Source organism: Lipophrys pholis (genome assembly GCF_963383615.2).
Source record: "Lipophrys pholis genome assembly, chromosome: 11".
Taxonomy (NCBI): domain Eukaryota; kingdom Metazoa; phylum Chordata; class Actinopteri; order Blenniiformes; family Blenniidae; genus Lipophrys; species Lipophrys pholis.
Genome location: NC_137631.1, coordinates 5,165,288 through 5,179,993, shown reverse-complemented (window position 1 = coordinate 5,179,993; position 14,706 = coordinate 5,165,288). Strand labels below are relative to the sequence as shown.

General features: G+C 43.9%; 1 protein-coding gene across 3 annotated transcripts in view; it reads right to left on the bottom strand.

Moving 5' to 3' along the window:
- Positions 1-1,134: 1,134 nt before the first annotated feature.
- The window catches only part of LOC308116287 (inositol hexakisphosphate and diphosphoinositol-pentakisphosphate kinase 1-like), a 69,347-nt gene continuing 55,775 nt past the window's right edge, over positions 1,135-14,706 (bottom strand). Inside the window, exons 27-30 of one of the 3 annotated variants that reach the window (XR_013935766.1) lie at positions 6,065-6,202; positions 5,176-5,289; positions 1,701-3,231; positions 1,172-1,458 (exon numbers count right to left, since the gene is read on the bottom strand). Coding sequence is in view for 2 of the 3 variants with exons in the window: in XM_080474383.1 (XP_080330509.1) it covers positions 3,140-3,231; positions 5,176-5,289; positions 6,065-6,202 (344 nt within the window). In the remaining variant the exon portion in view is untranslated. Of the gene's footprint in view, positions 3,232-4,433; positions 4,779-5,175; positions 5,290-6,064; positions 6,203-14,706 lie in introns of those variants that run through there. The other 2 variants (XM_080474383.1, XM_080474384.1) reach the window with 2 other exon arrangements.

Here is a 14,706-nt window from a genome sequence, read left to right as displayed (position 1 = left end):
GGGTGGAGGTGATGGTGGTGGTGGTGGGGGGGGGATGACTTGGCCTGTTGAACCTTGTTAGACAGGAAGCTGCTCTGGGGTCTGACCCGCCTCACCTGACTTCTCTTGACAGTCGTGTCACAGACTGCAGGGCGACAGTGTGATTGTTCGTATAGATATATCTATTTATCTTTTCTTTTTCTTGAGAAGGTGAAGAAACAATGGAAGGAGAGGTGAAGGAGAAGGAGGAGGAACTACAGTATATAATGATAAAAGGAGGTAAACAAGATGTTGAGAGGTGAAAAGAAGAAAAGGTCGTGATGAAGGAGGAAAGTACCGGAGGAGATAGTAGAAGCGAGGAGGCAGGGGCGGGAATCAAAGATGGTGAACAGAGTAAATACAAACCAAGAGAAACAGGAGAAAATGTGACCCAATTAAACTTAAACTAAACTGCAGCTCGCCGACTTTCTTCTGCTGCACTGACGGCCTCAACGTGCCCAAACCTTCGTGAAAATCTGCACATTTCTTTGCTCGCCAGCCACTGAGGCGAAAAGTCACGAACCACTCAACAGTTCACTACTTTGATGGGAAGTTACATGATACAGCATTTTTAAATGTGAAGATCAGTTTACATAATACAATTCTATCAAATATTCAGGTTTTTAAAAAAATATATTTGAATCATTTCTATTTGCTCACATTCAGGCTCATTTTTTTATAAACGTTTCATCAACTTTACCGTTAAAAAAGAACAAATAAAAACAATGTGTTTTCAACGACGATGCGTGTAATAATACCGTTCAGTAGGCGAACCTCCACACAGTCAGGAAAAGGAACTTTTCTTCCAAACTGCTCTAGTCTTTTACCGCTCTGCTGGTTGTCAGGATTGTTTCCCTTCTCTTCTCCCTCTGGTTCGGCTGCGATGGCAGTCAGGCCTCGTTCACACTGCGGGGAGATGCGACCCGGTTCTGATTGGTTCTCCCCGGACCCAGGCCTCCATCACATGTGGTGCCAATTCAGATATTTGTCTACACGCGACTGCTTCGTCGCCGACGTCACGGGACAGCGCCGGAGCAAGCGGCTAAAATGTTAAAGCAGCTTTTCACATTCAGAGAGACACTGGTCTCTTGTTTAGGCTTAATAAAGCACACGTCCAGTGTCCCTCAGTAGTAAAGACAGAGGCTGTGTGACGGACACTCCGTGTTTCCACTGCGATTGATGTTTTATTGTTTCTCAACACAAAGTCAGAAACATCACAAACATTGCAGACCTGCAGCCGAGCGCACGCTGCCTCTTTAAATAACAGCACATTAAATAATCACGTAAACGCGCAGCTGAAAATCGCTGCTGATTTGAATATGAAAGGTAGATTTGTCCTCAGTCGATGCTTCTCAGTGTATGGAGGTCAGTTCACTCTCAGTTGAAGAAATAAGCGGGGTGTTTGTTTACCTCGGGGTGATCCTGCCTCAACATGACTGCCTGTCAACAAAGCAGTTATGAAACTTTAAAAAAAAAAAAAAAAACAGACATCAAACTTTGTGCATTTTACAGGGTTCGGTCAAAGTCTGGAAACATTTCTTTTGGGTTTTTTTAAAGTGAAATCACACTGGAGGCGAGGATAAAGCCTGTGGATCTTCCTCTGGACAGGTTTACTACCATAAATACTGCATTGGATACGACACAACTGAATTCTCTGACTTCTACCTTCTGTCAGTACTCACCTCATCAAGTGGTTCCTCCATTCAACACTGAACTAAAACCAAGTTTCTTGAATTTGTTTGGCAGAAGAATCTCAAAGGCACATTCGCAGGCACGAGGCAGTTTGTTCAGGCCGCTTTCAGTGTTCAGTTACACAAAGATCCGGGTTAAGAAAAACAAAAAGAAGCAAAAATAATGGACTTTTAGACGTACGAGGTGGAATAAAAAGCAGTTTGAGTCCGTGTGAAGTGATTTTGGGAGTTTCCAGCTGATGTCCAGGTTTGACATCTAAAAAGTGATGACCCGTATCCCTCCGGGGGTCTTCGTAAGCAGACCCGGTTTGGGGCTGAAGCTGCTTTGGTTACAATACATTTTCCAAAGACGTGTGAATAATGAGGTCCAGCGTTTTCTTGTTTCGATAACACAGAGGATCAGGACAGATGGTAAATGACAACATCAACAAGAGTAGTTTTGCTCTGAAACTGGAAATGTAGAAGTAAATCTCAACCGGCTCCATTATGGCCCGTCTCCACGGCAACTATTTCCCGCGAAAACGCAAAACTTTCGTTGCGTTCCGGGTGTCGGTTTACACGCCAGTGGTGCTCGGAGCCGCCGAAAACTCAACACTTTGAAGATACCGCTACTGCGCATGCACATCAGTAACTAATTCCGCACATGCTCAGTAGACGGACAATAACAAACATGGCGGCCTCCGTCGTCTCATGACTCCCGGTCTAGATTCCTCTGGGGAGTTTAACAGTTGAGAATCACCATTAATAACAAGCCAACGTGGTCCAGATGAATGTCCATGTCCACTGTTAAGAGTCACTCGTGATAGAAATCCTCTTTGGTTGTCCAATGTAGTTTTCATGTCAGGCCACTAGTGGGTGCCGTTTCTTTTTTCAAATGAAGCCACACACACACACACGCACACTGGCAGAGACAAATACACTATAAACATTAACAATGGCGAGCACACAGACATTTTCAGTGATTCCGAGCGCCGTTGTCGTGCGAACAGACACCCAGACGCAACAAAAGAATAGTGCTTTGATTTTTAAAAAATGTGTAAATGAGGCCAGTGTGAACGTGTTACTGATCTCATCTCATCCTTTAGATTAGATCCTTTTGGATTGTTCCGGTAGGGTTGATTCTCAGTGAGGGGGGTCGACGTGTGTGTCTGAAATGATCAAGTTGACGGACTCGGGAAGAACTAAAGACTAAATCAGAGAGCAAACGGCAGCAGGCACTTGACTCTCGACAGGCAGCAGGTTCCTCACACTGAAGGCACCGGTGGTCTTCAGGCTGGCGCTGACCGGAGCTGAATCCAGTCCACGCTTGGTATCAGTAGCTTTATTTACAGTTTGAGTTTCTCCCTCCACAGTATTCAGAGCAGCACGTGGAGAAGCCCGGGGTCCCCCTCGGACACGTCCCGGGGCTCCCTGTGTTTTCCACCCGACGTCTACTCACTGAAACTGAAGTTCATGGCGGAGGGGTCTGTGACCGGGGACGAGGGGCCGGCGCTGGAGACGGTGCTGGAGGGGATGCTGCCATCTTCACAGAGAGAGCAAAAGAAAGAGTGGGTTTTCTTTACAGGCACACAAGACATCTCCCGACGTTCTGCACCCGCAAATTTATGTAGAGAACGGTTAATGTGTGACGGAAATACAGATGTCATTACTGGGCCCCGAGCAGTCAGGATGCGAGTGTGTGTGATGTGAAAGGACAGACACAACAACAGGAAGCTCCGTCAGTTCCCCCGGAGTTCACCCCGTCTCTACAGTGAAGGTTATCATCTGCTTTTTTTGACCAGCAAATAGAGAAGAAGAAGAATTTACTTCTGTCTTTAACAGACTCGAGCGTGGTTTCATCCAATTCTCTCTTCATGAGTTTTTCTTTTCAGGGCTCCATATATTCACATATTCAGACTTCCCCAATATAGGGAAATTCATAAACTGTCTCGTCATATATACAGAGCAAGTTCATGTAATAAAGTAGAACTGTAATGTCCAGAGATATATATAGTGTTATACAGTGTAGTTCAGGGGTGTGAAACATAAGACCCGTTGGCAAAAACTGGCCTGCAAAAGGCTCCAAACCACCAACAAAAACTACAAATTTCAAAGAAAACATTTGATGTTTTTCAACAAATCTTTTAAGAGTAGTGAGACAACACTGAGAGCCGAGCGGAGGAATCAGTGACGCTGCCATGAAAGCTACCAAACGAGCATTCGCCTCACAGCCGCGCTGTCAGGGTGAGATTGTAAAAACATTTATATTGCAACAAGCGATAGAAGGTTTCTGAACATTTCAATGCATTGTGCACCAAAATTGTTCCTTAAAATTGGCTTTAGGTAGAGATCACAGTCATTTGTGGTACTAATTGTTCATATTTAAAAAAAATGATTTACACATTTACATCTTCGAAGGCAGAAAACATTTAGCCACAAGTAGCCGGGACTCAAAAATATAGTCGGCTAGTTCATATTATGATCAGAATAACTTTAAAAACTCTAGAAATGATCTTCAACGTAGAACCATTTCTACATCTGTGTCGTAATCCTGATCACCTCAACTGATTTTCCACATAATCCAGACTGAAGTGCGCCCCCAGTGGTCAAATTGCAGTAAACATCAGAATTTCTCACAGCTGGAAATGTTCATCTCATGGATCAGATTGTTCATTAATATGTGTTGTCCATGTTTTAAATTAAATAAACTCAAACTTATGTAAGAAAACTTCAGCACACGTTCTCTCAATTAGTTGTAATTTTGACTATTTTATTCCCATATAAGCTTTTTATATTTTTAAAGGGCCAAAATGATCACGTTATTTACAAGCATCACGACGCCGTTATTAAACGAATAGCTGCCACAGCGTGTAGCCTGGTAACGCCAAGCACGGTAATGACGGGGTCGCCGCAGATAAACACACGTCCGTGAGGCGACCTCTGCGAGCAGCTGCGTGTGAAGGTCACGCTGACCCGAGCAGACGCCTCCATTCATCTTCATCCAGCTTCTGCTGAGTGAGCATCGTCTCTGAAGCTCCTGCTCTCGGTTTTACTCATTTTCACACATGGGAGTTGCATGGCGCAGAAAGTCTGTGGGTTAGTTTAAAAAAATAAATAAAATCAGGCTTTGAGGCGATAATAAAGCCTGATCAGCATCGGGCAGCGAAACTACATGAATACTAAATATGTATAAATGGTATTTTAGGGAGTAGAGAAGGGTCACGTGGGATGTGGATTATTATCAAACACTATTCATGTTCCCGGCCAATTCAATCCTCTAATAACAGCTTAAGTGAGGAGTCCCTTTAAAACAAACTCCATCACACGACGTGTTTACCCTCTTTGAAGTGACAACAACAGCTTGACTGCGTGCAGATATTTCTGGACTTAATCTGTCGGAAAATGCCTCGTGCAAACACGCATCAGGGGAAATTGAAAGCAGGTAAACATTGATCCAGATACAGTTGAAAATGCAGGGAGCACTCACGCCACAGAGGCCGGCTCGGCGGTCTGAGGGACGTCTCGGATCCAGAGGAGGACAGAGGCTGCTGAGGGCTGTACAGAGACGTCTGGCTCTGAGAGTCGAACAAGCCCGAGAGAGCTGCAACACACAGGAACCTCTTTTTAAAAAGCTGCTTTTTATGCTTTTGAGCCACAAGGCAGCTCGTCTGCACATGTGAAGTGTCTCAGATCTGCAAGTTGCTTTGAGATTTAACACCAAGCATTTATTTCAGAGCACACTGGAACCCGTTTACACGACAACACTGATTGTTTATGCACTTACATTTCAGAAAGGTTTAGCCTTTATGGGGTGACATTTTGAAAACGATATCCGTTTACATGGAAATGGCAGAAACTCTGAAACCTATTGATGGCCAAATGAAGCTTCATGAAGCTTCATGAGCCGCTGCCTTTATTTTCTGGGGCTACTCGATGGTGCCGTCTGTTCCAAAAATGTTTGAAAACACCATCTGGTGGGGTCAGAAAATAAAGACAGTGGTTCATGAAGCTTCATCTGGTCATCGCTGCTGAAAATGATGTAGTTTTCATGTTGAGGCACTAGTGGGTGCTGTTGCTTTGTTTTTGTAATAAAACCACACACACATGCCTGCAGAGAACAATACACTAGAAACATTAACGATGGGAGAACACAGACATTCTAGTGGACAGAGGACCAAGTTAAATTGTTACCTCCAAAGACATTGGAGGTATGTGTCTAATTTGTAAGGTACCTTACATTAAGGAGAGACTTCAACGTCAGAACCTTTCAAACTTTCAGAAGAGATTTTATATTTGGAGCATTAGTGTTCTGTTCTGTCATGAAGTGAAGGGTCGGACTGGACTGAAGTTCACGTAGGAAGGTCCTGCACACCTACCCTTCATAGTTTTGGCGTGGGCCTCGCTGCTGCTCTCGCACACCCGGTTGAGGAACTCGTCCACCTGCTTCAGGGAGAGCGAGTTGTGCAGCGTCTCCAGCGGGTAGATGGACGGCACCATGGAGCAGCCTTCGAATCCTGCAGCACAGACGGGAGACACACAGACACAGCCCGTCGATCCACTTCTCCTTCGGGGAGGCGAGTCGGGAGGCGCTCGGCTCTCTGTGCGTGCTGGCTGCTCTCCGCGTCAACCAAACCCTGTTTCTGACTTGTTAAGCAGCCACACAAACCTTCAGGCAGCGGCTCGTTACCGTCCACAGCGGCAGCCGGTGCAGTTCACACACCGTCTGGCTTCAGGCAGCAGCTGCAAACACGCAAACTTACACTAAACTAGGAAAGCCTAACGACAAGCGAGTGCTACTACCTGTTGGTTAGTAAGTACAAAAGGGGGACTGTGATCATCTCGGGGTGAGTCGTACTCCGTTAACACACTGTCACAAGAACAATGATCACATATTCAGGCAAGTTTGGGTCAAGCTGGATGTACAGTGTGGAGGTCGTTATATAAAACCCTGATATGAACGTCTGAGGTGCTCAAGTTCTGATTCAGCAACAGCAAGTTATTACTCAAGAAAAAAAAACAAAAACCTTTAGGACCAGAATGCACACATTCAATGTTTTTTCTTGAGTATTCACATTGCATATTCTCACTGAAGGCATCAAAACTATGGATGAACACATATGGAGTTATGTAGTAACAAATAAGTGTGAAATAACTGAAAACATGTTTGATATTTTAGATTCCGTCAAAGTCGCCGCCATTGCAAACCCTCGGCTTCCTGTCAACGAGCTTCATGAGGTCGTCACCAGAAATGATTTTCGCTCCACAGCTGAGGCCCGTCAGGATTCATTTGTGGAATCTCTTGCCGTCTTGATGGGGTCGGCACCATGAGATGTGTTGTGCAGAACTCAGGCTGGTACACAGCAGACTGCGTATTCTGTTAGAATTCATTTTGCGGCAAGAACCAATCAGCTAAAGAGAATCGACAGTCCATCAATACTTTAAGAACTGAAGTTCAGTCGTTCTGAAAATTCCTGAAAGTTTGAATGTGTCCCCAACTGCAGTCGCAAACACCAACAAGTGCTACGACGAAACTGTCCCACATGAGGACCAGGACAGGAGAGGAAGACCAGGAGTCCCTCTGCTGCTGAGGATAAGTTCCTCTGAGTCACCAGCCTGAGAAATCACAAGATCACAGCACCTCAGATTAGAGCCCAGATAGAAGCCACACAGAATTCTAGTAGCAGACACTCTCAACATCAAGTGTTCAGAGGAGAATCAGGCCTTTATGAACAAATAGCTGCTAATAAACCACGACTAAGGAAAAGCAACTAGCAGAGGAGATTGGTTTGGGGTCAAGACACACAAGGAATGGACAGTGGAAATCTGTGCTTTGGTCTGATGAGTCCAAGTTTGAGAGCTTTGGTTCCACCTGTCGTGTCCGAGACGTTTCTGAAACGAACACGCAACAACGATGCATTTTCACTTGAAACGCTGCTGCCAGCGTTTAATATTTTGTGACAATTTTTAAATTCTTGACGATGAAGTTGATGGTTTATAACTTGTATCTCATTTAAACCTACAAAGGCCAGTGAGACAATATGGAAATCACAACTTACTCATAACAATCTGGACAGAAACACAAGCGATGCTATAAAAACAAGTGTGGGTATTGGAGAATAAAGATTAAATTAACGCTTCCACTTCATCCATCTGCACAGACGGCATGCTGGTTGCTGGTCAGCCCTGCATTTCCGCAATATGAATGTGCAACAGCTGCAGCCGCTGCTCACTGCAACAACGTGAGCGGTGGAACGACATGGGCAAAATGCAGTCGCTGGTTAATGTGTCGGGAGGCGAGGCCGTGCAGGAGGCTGAGCTATACACGTTACTAAATCCTGCTCTCACACACATGACAGAAAATCAAGAAGAAGAGAACTGAACTAAATATTTATGACTCCATATACTGGAGGTCGACATGATTTGTCTGATCCAGCAGACGTTCTGTGCTGCAGTCTCTTCACATACATCCTGAATTCAGCTCACACCCGACATACAGGGGGAGAACACACCGAGGCTACCGCCACACACACACACACACACACACAGCTCTGAAAGCACAATGAGACAGAGCGCAGCAGGAGGGGGTAAAAAAACCCCAGAAAAGTACGTGACGAAGGCAGAAAATCTCAACCATGTCAATAGATGCATTGAAATCTAAACGTGGCTTTCTATAGAGGACACACTCCTCGTTTACTGCGAGACTCGTCTTGTGTGATTATGGCGACACTTTATATAGACCAGCCCGGAAAACATCTCAGCACAAATCCCATGTTCTTTACCAGCCCATCTGTTTTGTGAAGACACCACTGCTCCACTGCACAATGTATTCTTGGCACACCTGTCCTCAAATTCTCTGGTTCGGCTACAAAAAGGCAACGGGCATTTAACTAGGATTACTGTGTAGGGCAGAGCCAGATTTAATTAGAGAGGTCACACTATTTTAGTTGAATAACCTATATATCATACCATCTGAGACCAGTAGAGGTCACTGAATAGCAACAGAAAGTAGCTACACTACAACAGAAAAACCTCCATTACTACTGTGTTTTCATCAAAAAGACACAAAATTTAGAGCAGGGGTGTCAAACACGAGGCCGGTCCAGCCAAACCACCAAGCAAATGGTGAAAATTTTAAAGAAAACACAAGATTTAACAAAAAAGTTTAAGAGTATCAGACAAGAGAGCCAAGCTAAGATATTGGCGACGCTGACCTGAAAGTATCAGCCTCAAAGCCAAGATGCTATGGAGAGTGTGTACGAGTATTTTCTTTTTTGCACATTTCACTGTATTTTGCACCAGAAGGTTTCATTAAACTTGACTCTAACCAAACAATTACGACAGAAAATGACAACAATCTCAAGACAGAGTGTGTGAGGAACTTGTGGGGGACTGGAGAAAAGTGGAAAAACGGTTATTCTGATGAAGAAAACTTCCCAGATGGTTCTGGAACAACAGGAAGTTTCACGTTTTTCCACCTTCTTCATGATGCTTTTTTTTTTGGTGACAGATGTCAACTTATGGTCGGCAAGATACGGTAAAGAGCTGCATGTTCCAATGTTTTTAGATCAACTTCTACTATTTCTTGGCATATCTTCATTGAGATTGTTGATTAAGTCTAATTCAAGTTCCTCTCTGATGTAACAGCTTCCTGACCCGCTGACGGATTTCTTATGTGTTTTGTTTATCATCTTTTACCATTACAATAGACTTGCACATAAAATCGGTTGGTCTTCTCTTTTAGCTCCATTCACACTCTGCTCCATGCTTTTTGCCATTGAAACTTTTACACAACTAAAGAAAGGGTAAGTAGAGTAAATGAAGCATCTACGGGCTACAGCATGCACTCACTTTTAGTGACCGCAAAGTATAACGGGAGAAACACACAACACAAACAAGTTAGATTATAAACATTTGATGCAAAAGGCCAACACTTACTCAGCCAAATAAAATGAGAGGAGAGATGATGACCCGTCTCTCTAAGCCAATTGAACCTGAAACGTTTTTTTTGTCGTCTCCAGACTTCAATGTGTCGTCTGCACAGTGATAATGGAGCATGAACAAAGTGCAGGTGCATCAGTGTACGGTCCTCCTTCTGCAGATTCAATGCATCACTTAGGCCCTTTTCAAACGACATTTCATCTGGTAAATGTACAAAACTCTTGAAAGCATCTTAGTGAAAACTTCAGAAGCTTATGAGCAGGATTTCATAGCTTTACACTTTACGGGAAACAATGGGGCCAGAATGGTCTCTCAACTCAAAGTATGAGATCATGTAGCTTTCAAACTCTGTATTCCCTAAATAATTCACTTTTTTTTGTGCTTGTTTAACAGTATAATCTTGTTCAAGTTATGATGTGGAAATCTGATGCCTTCAGGATTAACTCTATAAAAACACATGAAAAAACTTGAGTTATACGTGGATTTATATTAACTGTTTTACAAGAAAAATCACAGATTCAAAAACCTTATATAAATTGAAGCATTTTGAGGTGCGTTCATGCAGCTCAGAAAGTTACCATATAAGGAATTCCTTTAAAAAAAAAACCCACAGGTGGCAGTGGTTAGCGCCTCACAGCAACAGGGCCCTGGTTCAAATCCCAGGCCTGTCTGTGTGGAGTTTGCATCTTCATATTGTGTGTGTGTGTGTGTGTGTGTGTGTGTGTGTGTGTGTGTGTGTGTGTGTGTGTGTGTGTGTGTGTGTGTGTGTGTGTGTGTGTGTGTGTGTGTGTGTGTGTGTTTCCTCCGAGTTACTCCGGTTTCCCCCCCACAGTCCCAAACAAAATCCACCATGGGTCCCTGAGCAAAACCCTCGGCCCCCACCAGCTCCCCTTGAGCGCCGCGCCGTGTGGCTGCTGTCGATTGGTCATTCAGTCAAAATTGCCCCCAAGGGGATTAATACGGTTGTCAGCCTCACCAAAAAAATAAAGAAAAAATACGCAGATTAATGACAATATAGTCATCATATTATCTGACTTTGGTCTTGAAGTCCAAATAATCAACAAAGACTGTCATTTTGTTGTTGTTTATTTCTAAAACGGGCTCATGAAGTATGGTACTTCAGTCTTTACCTGCACCAAGGTTCAAGTGCATCATATATACTAGACAGAATTTCTTTGTATAGGTGCACAAAAGATGCCAGTTTCTTGGAGCTCTGAAAATTCCCAGGTACCCAGTAAGAAGCTCTAAGGCACCGTTTACATGACAGCGTTTTAAAGTGAAAACCCAAACCTTTGGCTGCAGTTTGGGCGTCTCTTGACACGACAACGATGCTCAGAGCCACTGAAAATGCCACTTTTAGTAAAAGGCTTCTACGGTACAACTTTTTGGAAACGCTCCAATCCTCTTCGTCAAATGCTGCTACTGCACATGGGCGCTACAGCCGTGGTGAACAGTTCTTTGGCACATGCACGACGAACAGCAGCATCGATATTTCCTCCAGAGTGTCATGACTCCCAGTCCATATTCTCCTAGGACTTATTGGTTTTATAATTGAGAGTCACCCAGAATAACGATCCAACTTAGTCACCTGTGCATACGAATGGCTGTGCACTTCCATTGTTAATGTTTATAGCATATTCTCTTCATGCATGTGTGAGTGCTTTCATTACAATAACAAACAGCACCCACTAGTGGTCCTAGTGAATGGCTATCGTTTTCAAAAAGTTGTGTTTTTAGTGGCTCTGAGCACCGTTGCTGTGTAAATGGACACCCAGAGCGCAGCAAAAGTTTTGCATTTTCACTTGAAACGTTGCGTAAATGGGGCAAACGTGGCAGCGTTCAAATGAGCCACTTCCCAGTGACTCATGGCGGGGCTTCACTTTATAACTTTATTTGTATTCAGGCGTACTTAAGTTGCAGCAACTATCAAGAGATGTCCAGATGCAGAGGAACATAACATAAGGACACAGTGAGACGCGTACGTAAAAAGTACAACTGAGTCATCTTTCTGTGTTTCCTACCAGTTTTAATAGCTACGGAAAAGACTAGGGAAAAAAAAGAAAGAAGAAGTCATTGTGGCGTTTCATCACTTCAGGGTTGTCTGCAGCTCTTAACTGCTGCATCTCTAAGGCCTTCACGATACCCGACTGCAGACTCGCACCAATCCACTATCAACTCATAACAGTTACGACACAGCAGTGGAGAGACATTTCCTCGGTAGACACTTGGGATATTTTGTTGAACATCTATTCCACAACTCATTAAAACTGGCAAAACCTTTGTTTTCCAGCATTAATTCAGTCATCTAAAGCCCGACTGGTTGTTTCCTCTCCTAAAACAGCAAATCAAGCTCACAAAGTCCAGCTAATATAATATATAGATGTTTTTAAAAAAAAAATGGTATGTGGAGGGGCACATGCAAAGAAGAAACCTGTTTACAGCCGCAGGTGAGACGGAGCCTGGATCAGAGCGACAGGCATCATGAACAGGCAAACATATGAAAGAAGTGAATGCACAGGCAGGAAGAAAGACAAAGCAAAGCTCAGCTGCTACTGCCAGCGGCTCGCTGGCGCTCTGCTGTGGCTGAGGCGAGGAAGAGGAGGCGAGGAGGAGTGCCCGGGGCATACAGAGGCTGACCGTGCAGAGATTCTGGGAGCTCCTGACCAGACGTCAGCCAGCTCTCCAGCAGCCGGAGGTGGTAGGGGCAGTGGTGCAGGTGGTGGGCCATGGCCCCGTCCACAGCCAGAGGGGCGAACCCCAGCAGCTGGACCACCGGGAGCTCGTCGGGCGGCTCTGGGGGGCGAGAGGCAGAGCAGGGAAAGGAGAAAGAGAGACAGTACAGTGGAGGAAGGAGAGGGACGGGAGGAGCTGTGCCACAGACAAGAACACATTCAGTCTCAATCGCAGACTTCACCTGATCAATACGGCTCTCCAGCTTCGAGCCCCTTCAGGGACGACGCGGCGCCGAAGCCACGCATGCTACAGACTCAATGTTTCCTCCCAATTTCCAGGCAAACACACTTTAATCAAAAGATAAGCTGAAGTCAAATAAAGATGGCAGGGGAGTCAATACGGAGGGTTAAACGCATGAAAAGGAATCTGCGACGGAACACGAGAGATACAGATCACCTCTACAAAAATAATTCTTCCAATCAGTAAAAGCTCTTCTCAAACATCAGGGACCCCCAAACCTGTGTGTGTGTGTGTGTGTGTGTGTGTGTGTGTGTGTGTGTGTGTGTGTGTGTGTGTGTGTGTGTGTGTGTGTACTATACACTGTTCTGTTGGGTCTTTTAAATAAAAAATATATGTATTATAGGTAGACATGGAGTGATTGATTATTGATTTGATTACACAGCACATTACAGGTATAGAGGCAGTGAGCCTGGTGACAAATTACACTTAAGAGTAAGAAATGTATACATTAACTATACATTTTTTGTAATACTGGTTTTGTCAAAGTTAAATATGTGACTTTCAGAGGAGACTCTGTTCTATCACACAGTGCACTACAGGCTTGGCAGCAGTGAGGCAGGTGTCAAATTACCAATATAATGGCTATTTCTTTGTGTAATAGGCTCAGCAAATCCCCCCTTCAGTCATTTCAGCAATAATAGATGTGTTGCAGTAGCAAGGTGACGTCACTGCAGGAAGTATAAACAACAAGGCTTAGCTTGATCACACGACAGGCAAAGAAGCAGTGAGGCAGATGCCAAATTACAGCTTCATATATATCTGATTAAGTATGTACCGTCACCAAATGACTTTCAGAAAATACTTAATTGTATAACACTAACACTGGTATAGCCAAGGTGAGGCTGGTGCCAAATTACAACTACAAGCACGTCTTCAATAATCATCAAAATGTATCATCGCGGAATGACTTCCAGAAAAGGATTCATTCTTTACCTTCACCGCGATAGATGCAGGAGTCAAATGACCTAATTTGCTTATTTTGCCTGTATTCACAACAATTTGTAAACATGGACAGTTTTGTGTCTGTAACTAATGTGAATATTTCACAAGGTTCAACTTGATTACCAGCTACACACATGGAACAACAGCTTGAGGAGCTCATGCACACAGTTGAAATACTTAAAATTTCTCCCTTTCCTCTGCTACTTATTGTGAGACTGTTGAATTATGCACATTTAGTACACCCGGACTAATAGAAATACTCAAACAGCGAGAGATATTTCTTTGATATTCTTCCCCTAATCAACTGTTTTTTTTTCCAATTCACCCAGGACAACCTCCGGGTTTATCTATTCAGCCCGATAAAATGAAAGCAGCTTCGATGTACGTGTCATTTGGCTAATCTAAAAACACAACTTTCCTCAAATAGCACGCCACAGAAATCACAAAACAGTAACAAAACCTCACTAATCATCTAGAGAAAGAGAGACAACATCATCGATGATTTGTCAGTGTTAATGAGTTTTCTTCAGACGATCGTGAATGAATAAAAGTAAAAATTTTGATTGCAGCCTAAAACAAACTGCAGTGTTTCTGTGACTTTACCTCCGTGTGGAAAAAGAAAACAATATAAATATGTCATATTTGAAAGGTCTGCAGCAGCTGAAAGCCATGTTGTGATTCTCCAGAGGAAGTGTGAACTATAGTACAGCGAGAAATCGCTCAACACCGAATCAACAGTTGACTCTATATTGACCTTTAAAACCCGACATAAAAAGGTAAAAAAGGATCCAAATCATCACTGTGGCTTATAGCTGAACACTTGTCAACATCATGTCAGATTTGCAGCCTCTGCTCGTTGTTCTGGAGAAACTTGTCCGACGATCCTGCTGCTCAGACGACATGTAATCGCTGCTCGGGTGCAGCTGATGCCAAACAAACTGCCAGCGTCTGATGGGCTGTTTCTGATCAATCCTGAGCATCAGCCACACGCGTGTAAACAGGAATCATTCATCTGTGTCCTGTACAATTTCAATTAAACTCAATCGGCCATCTAAAGTGACGATAGGCTGATTAAAGTCCCGACAACTGCTGTTTGTGAAGGAAAACTGGATGTTGTAACTTGTAGGCTGCACAGCTGTGACCGGTACAGACGACTGGACCGAAG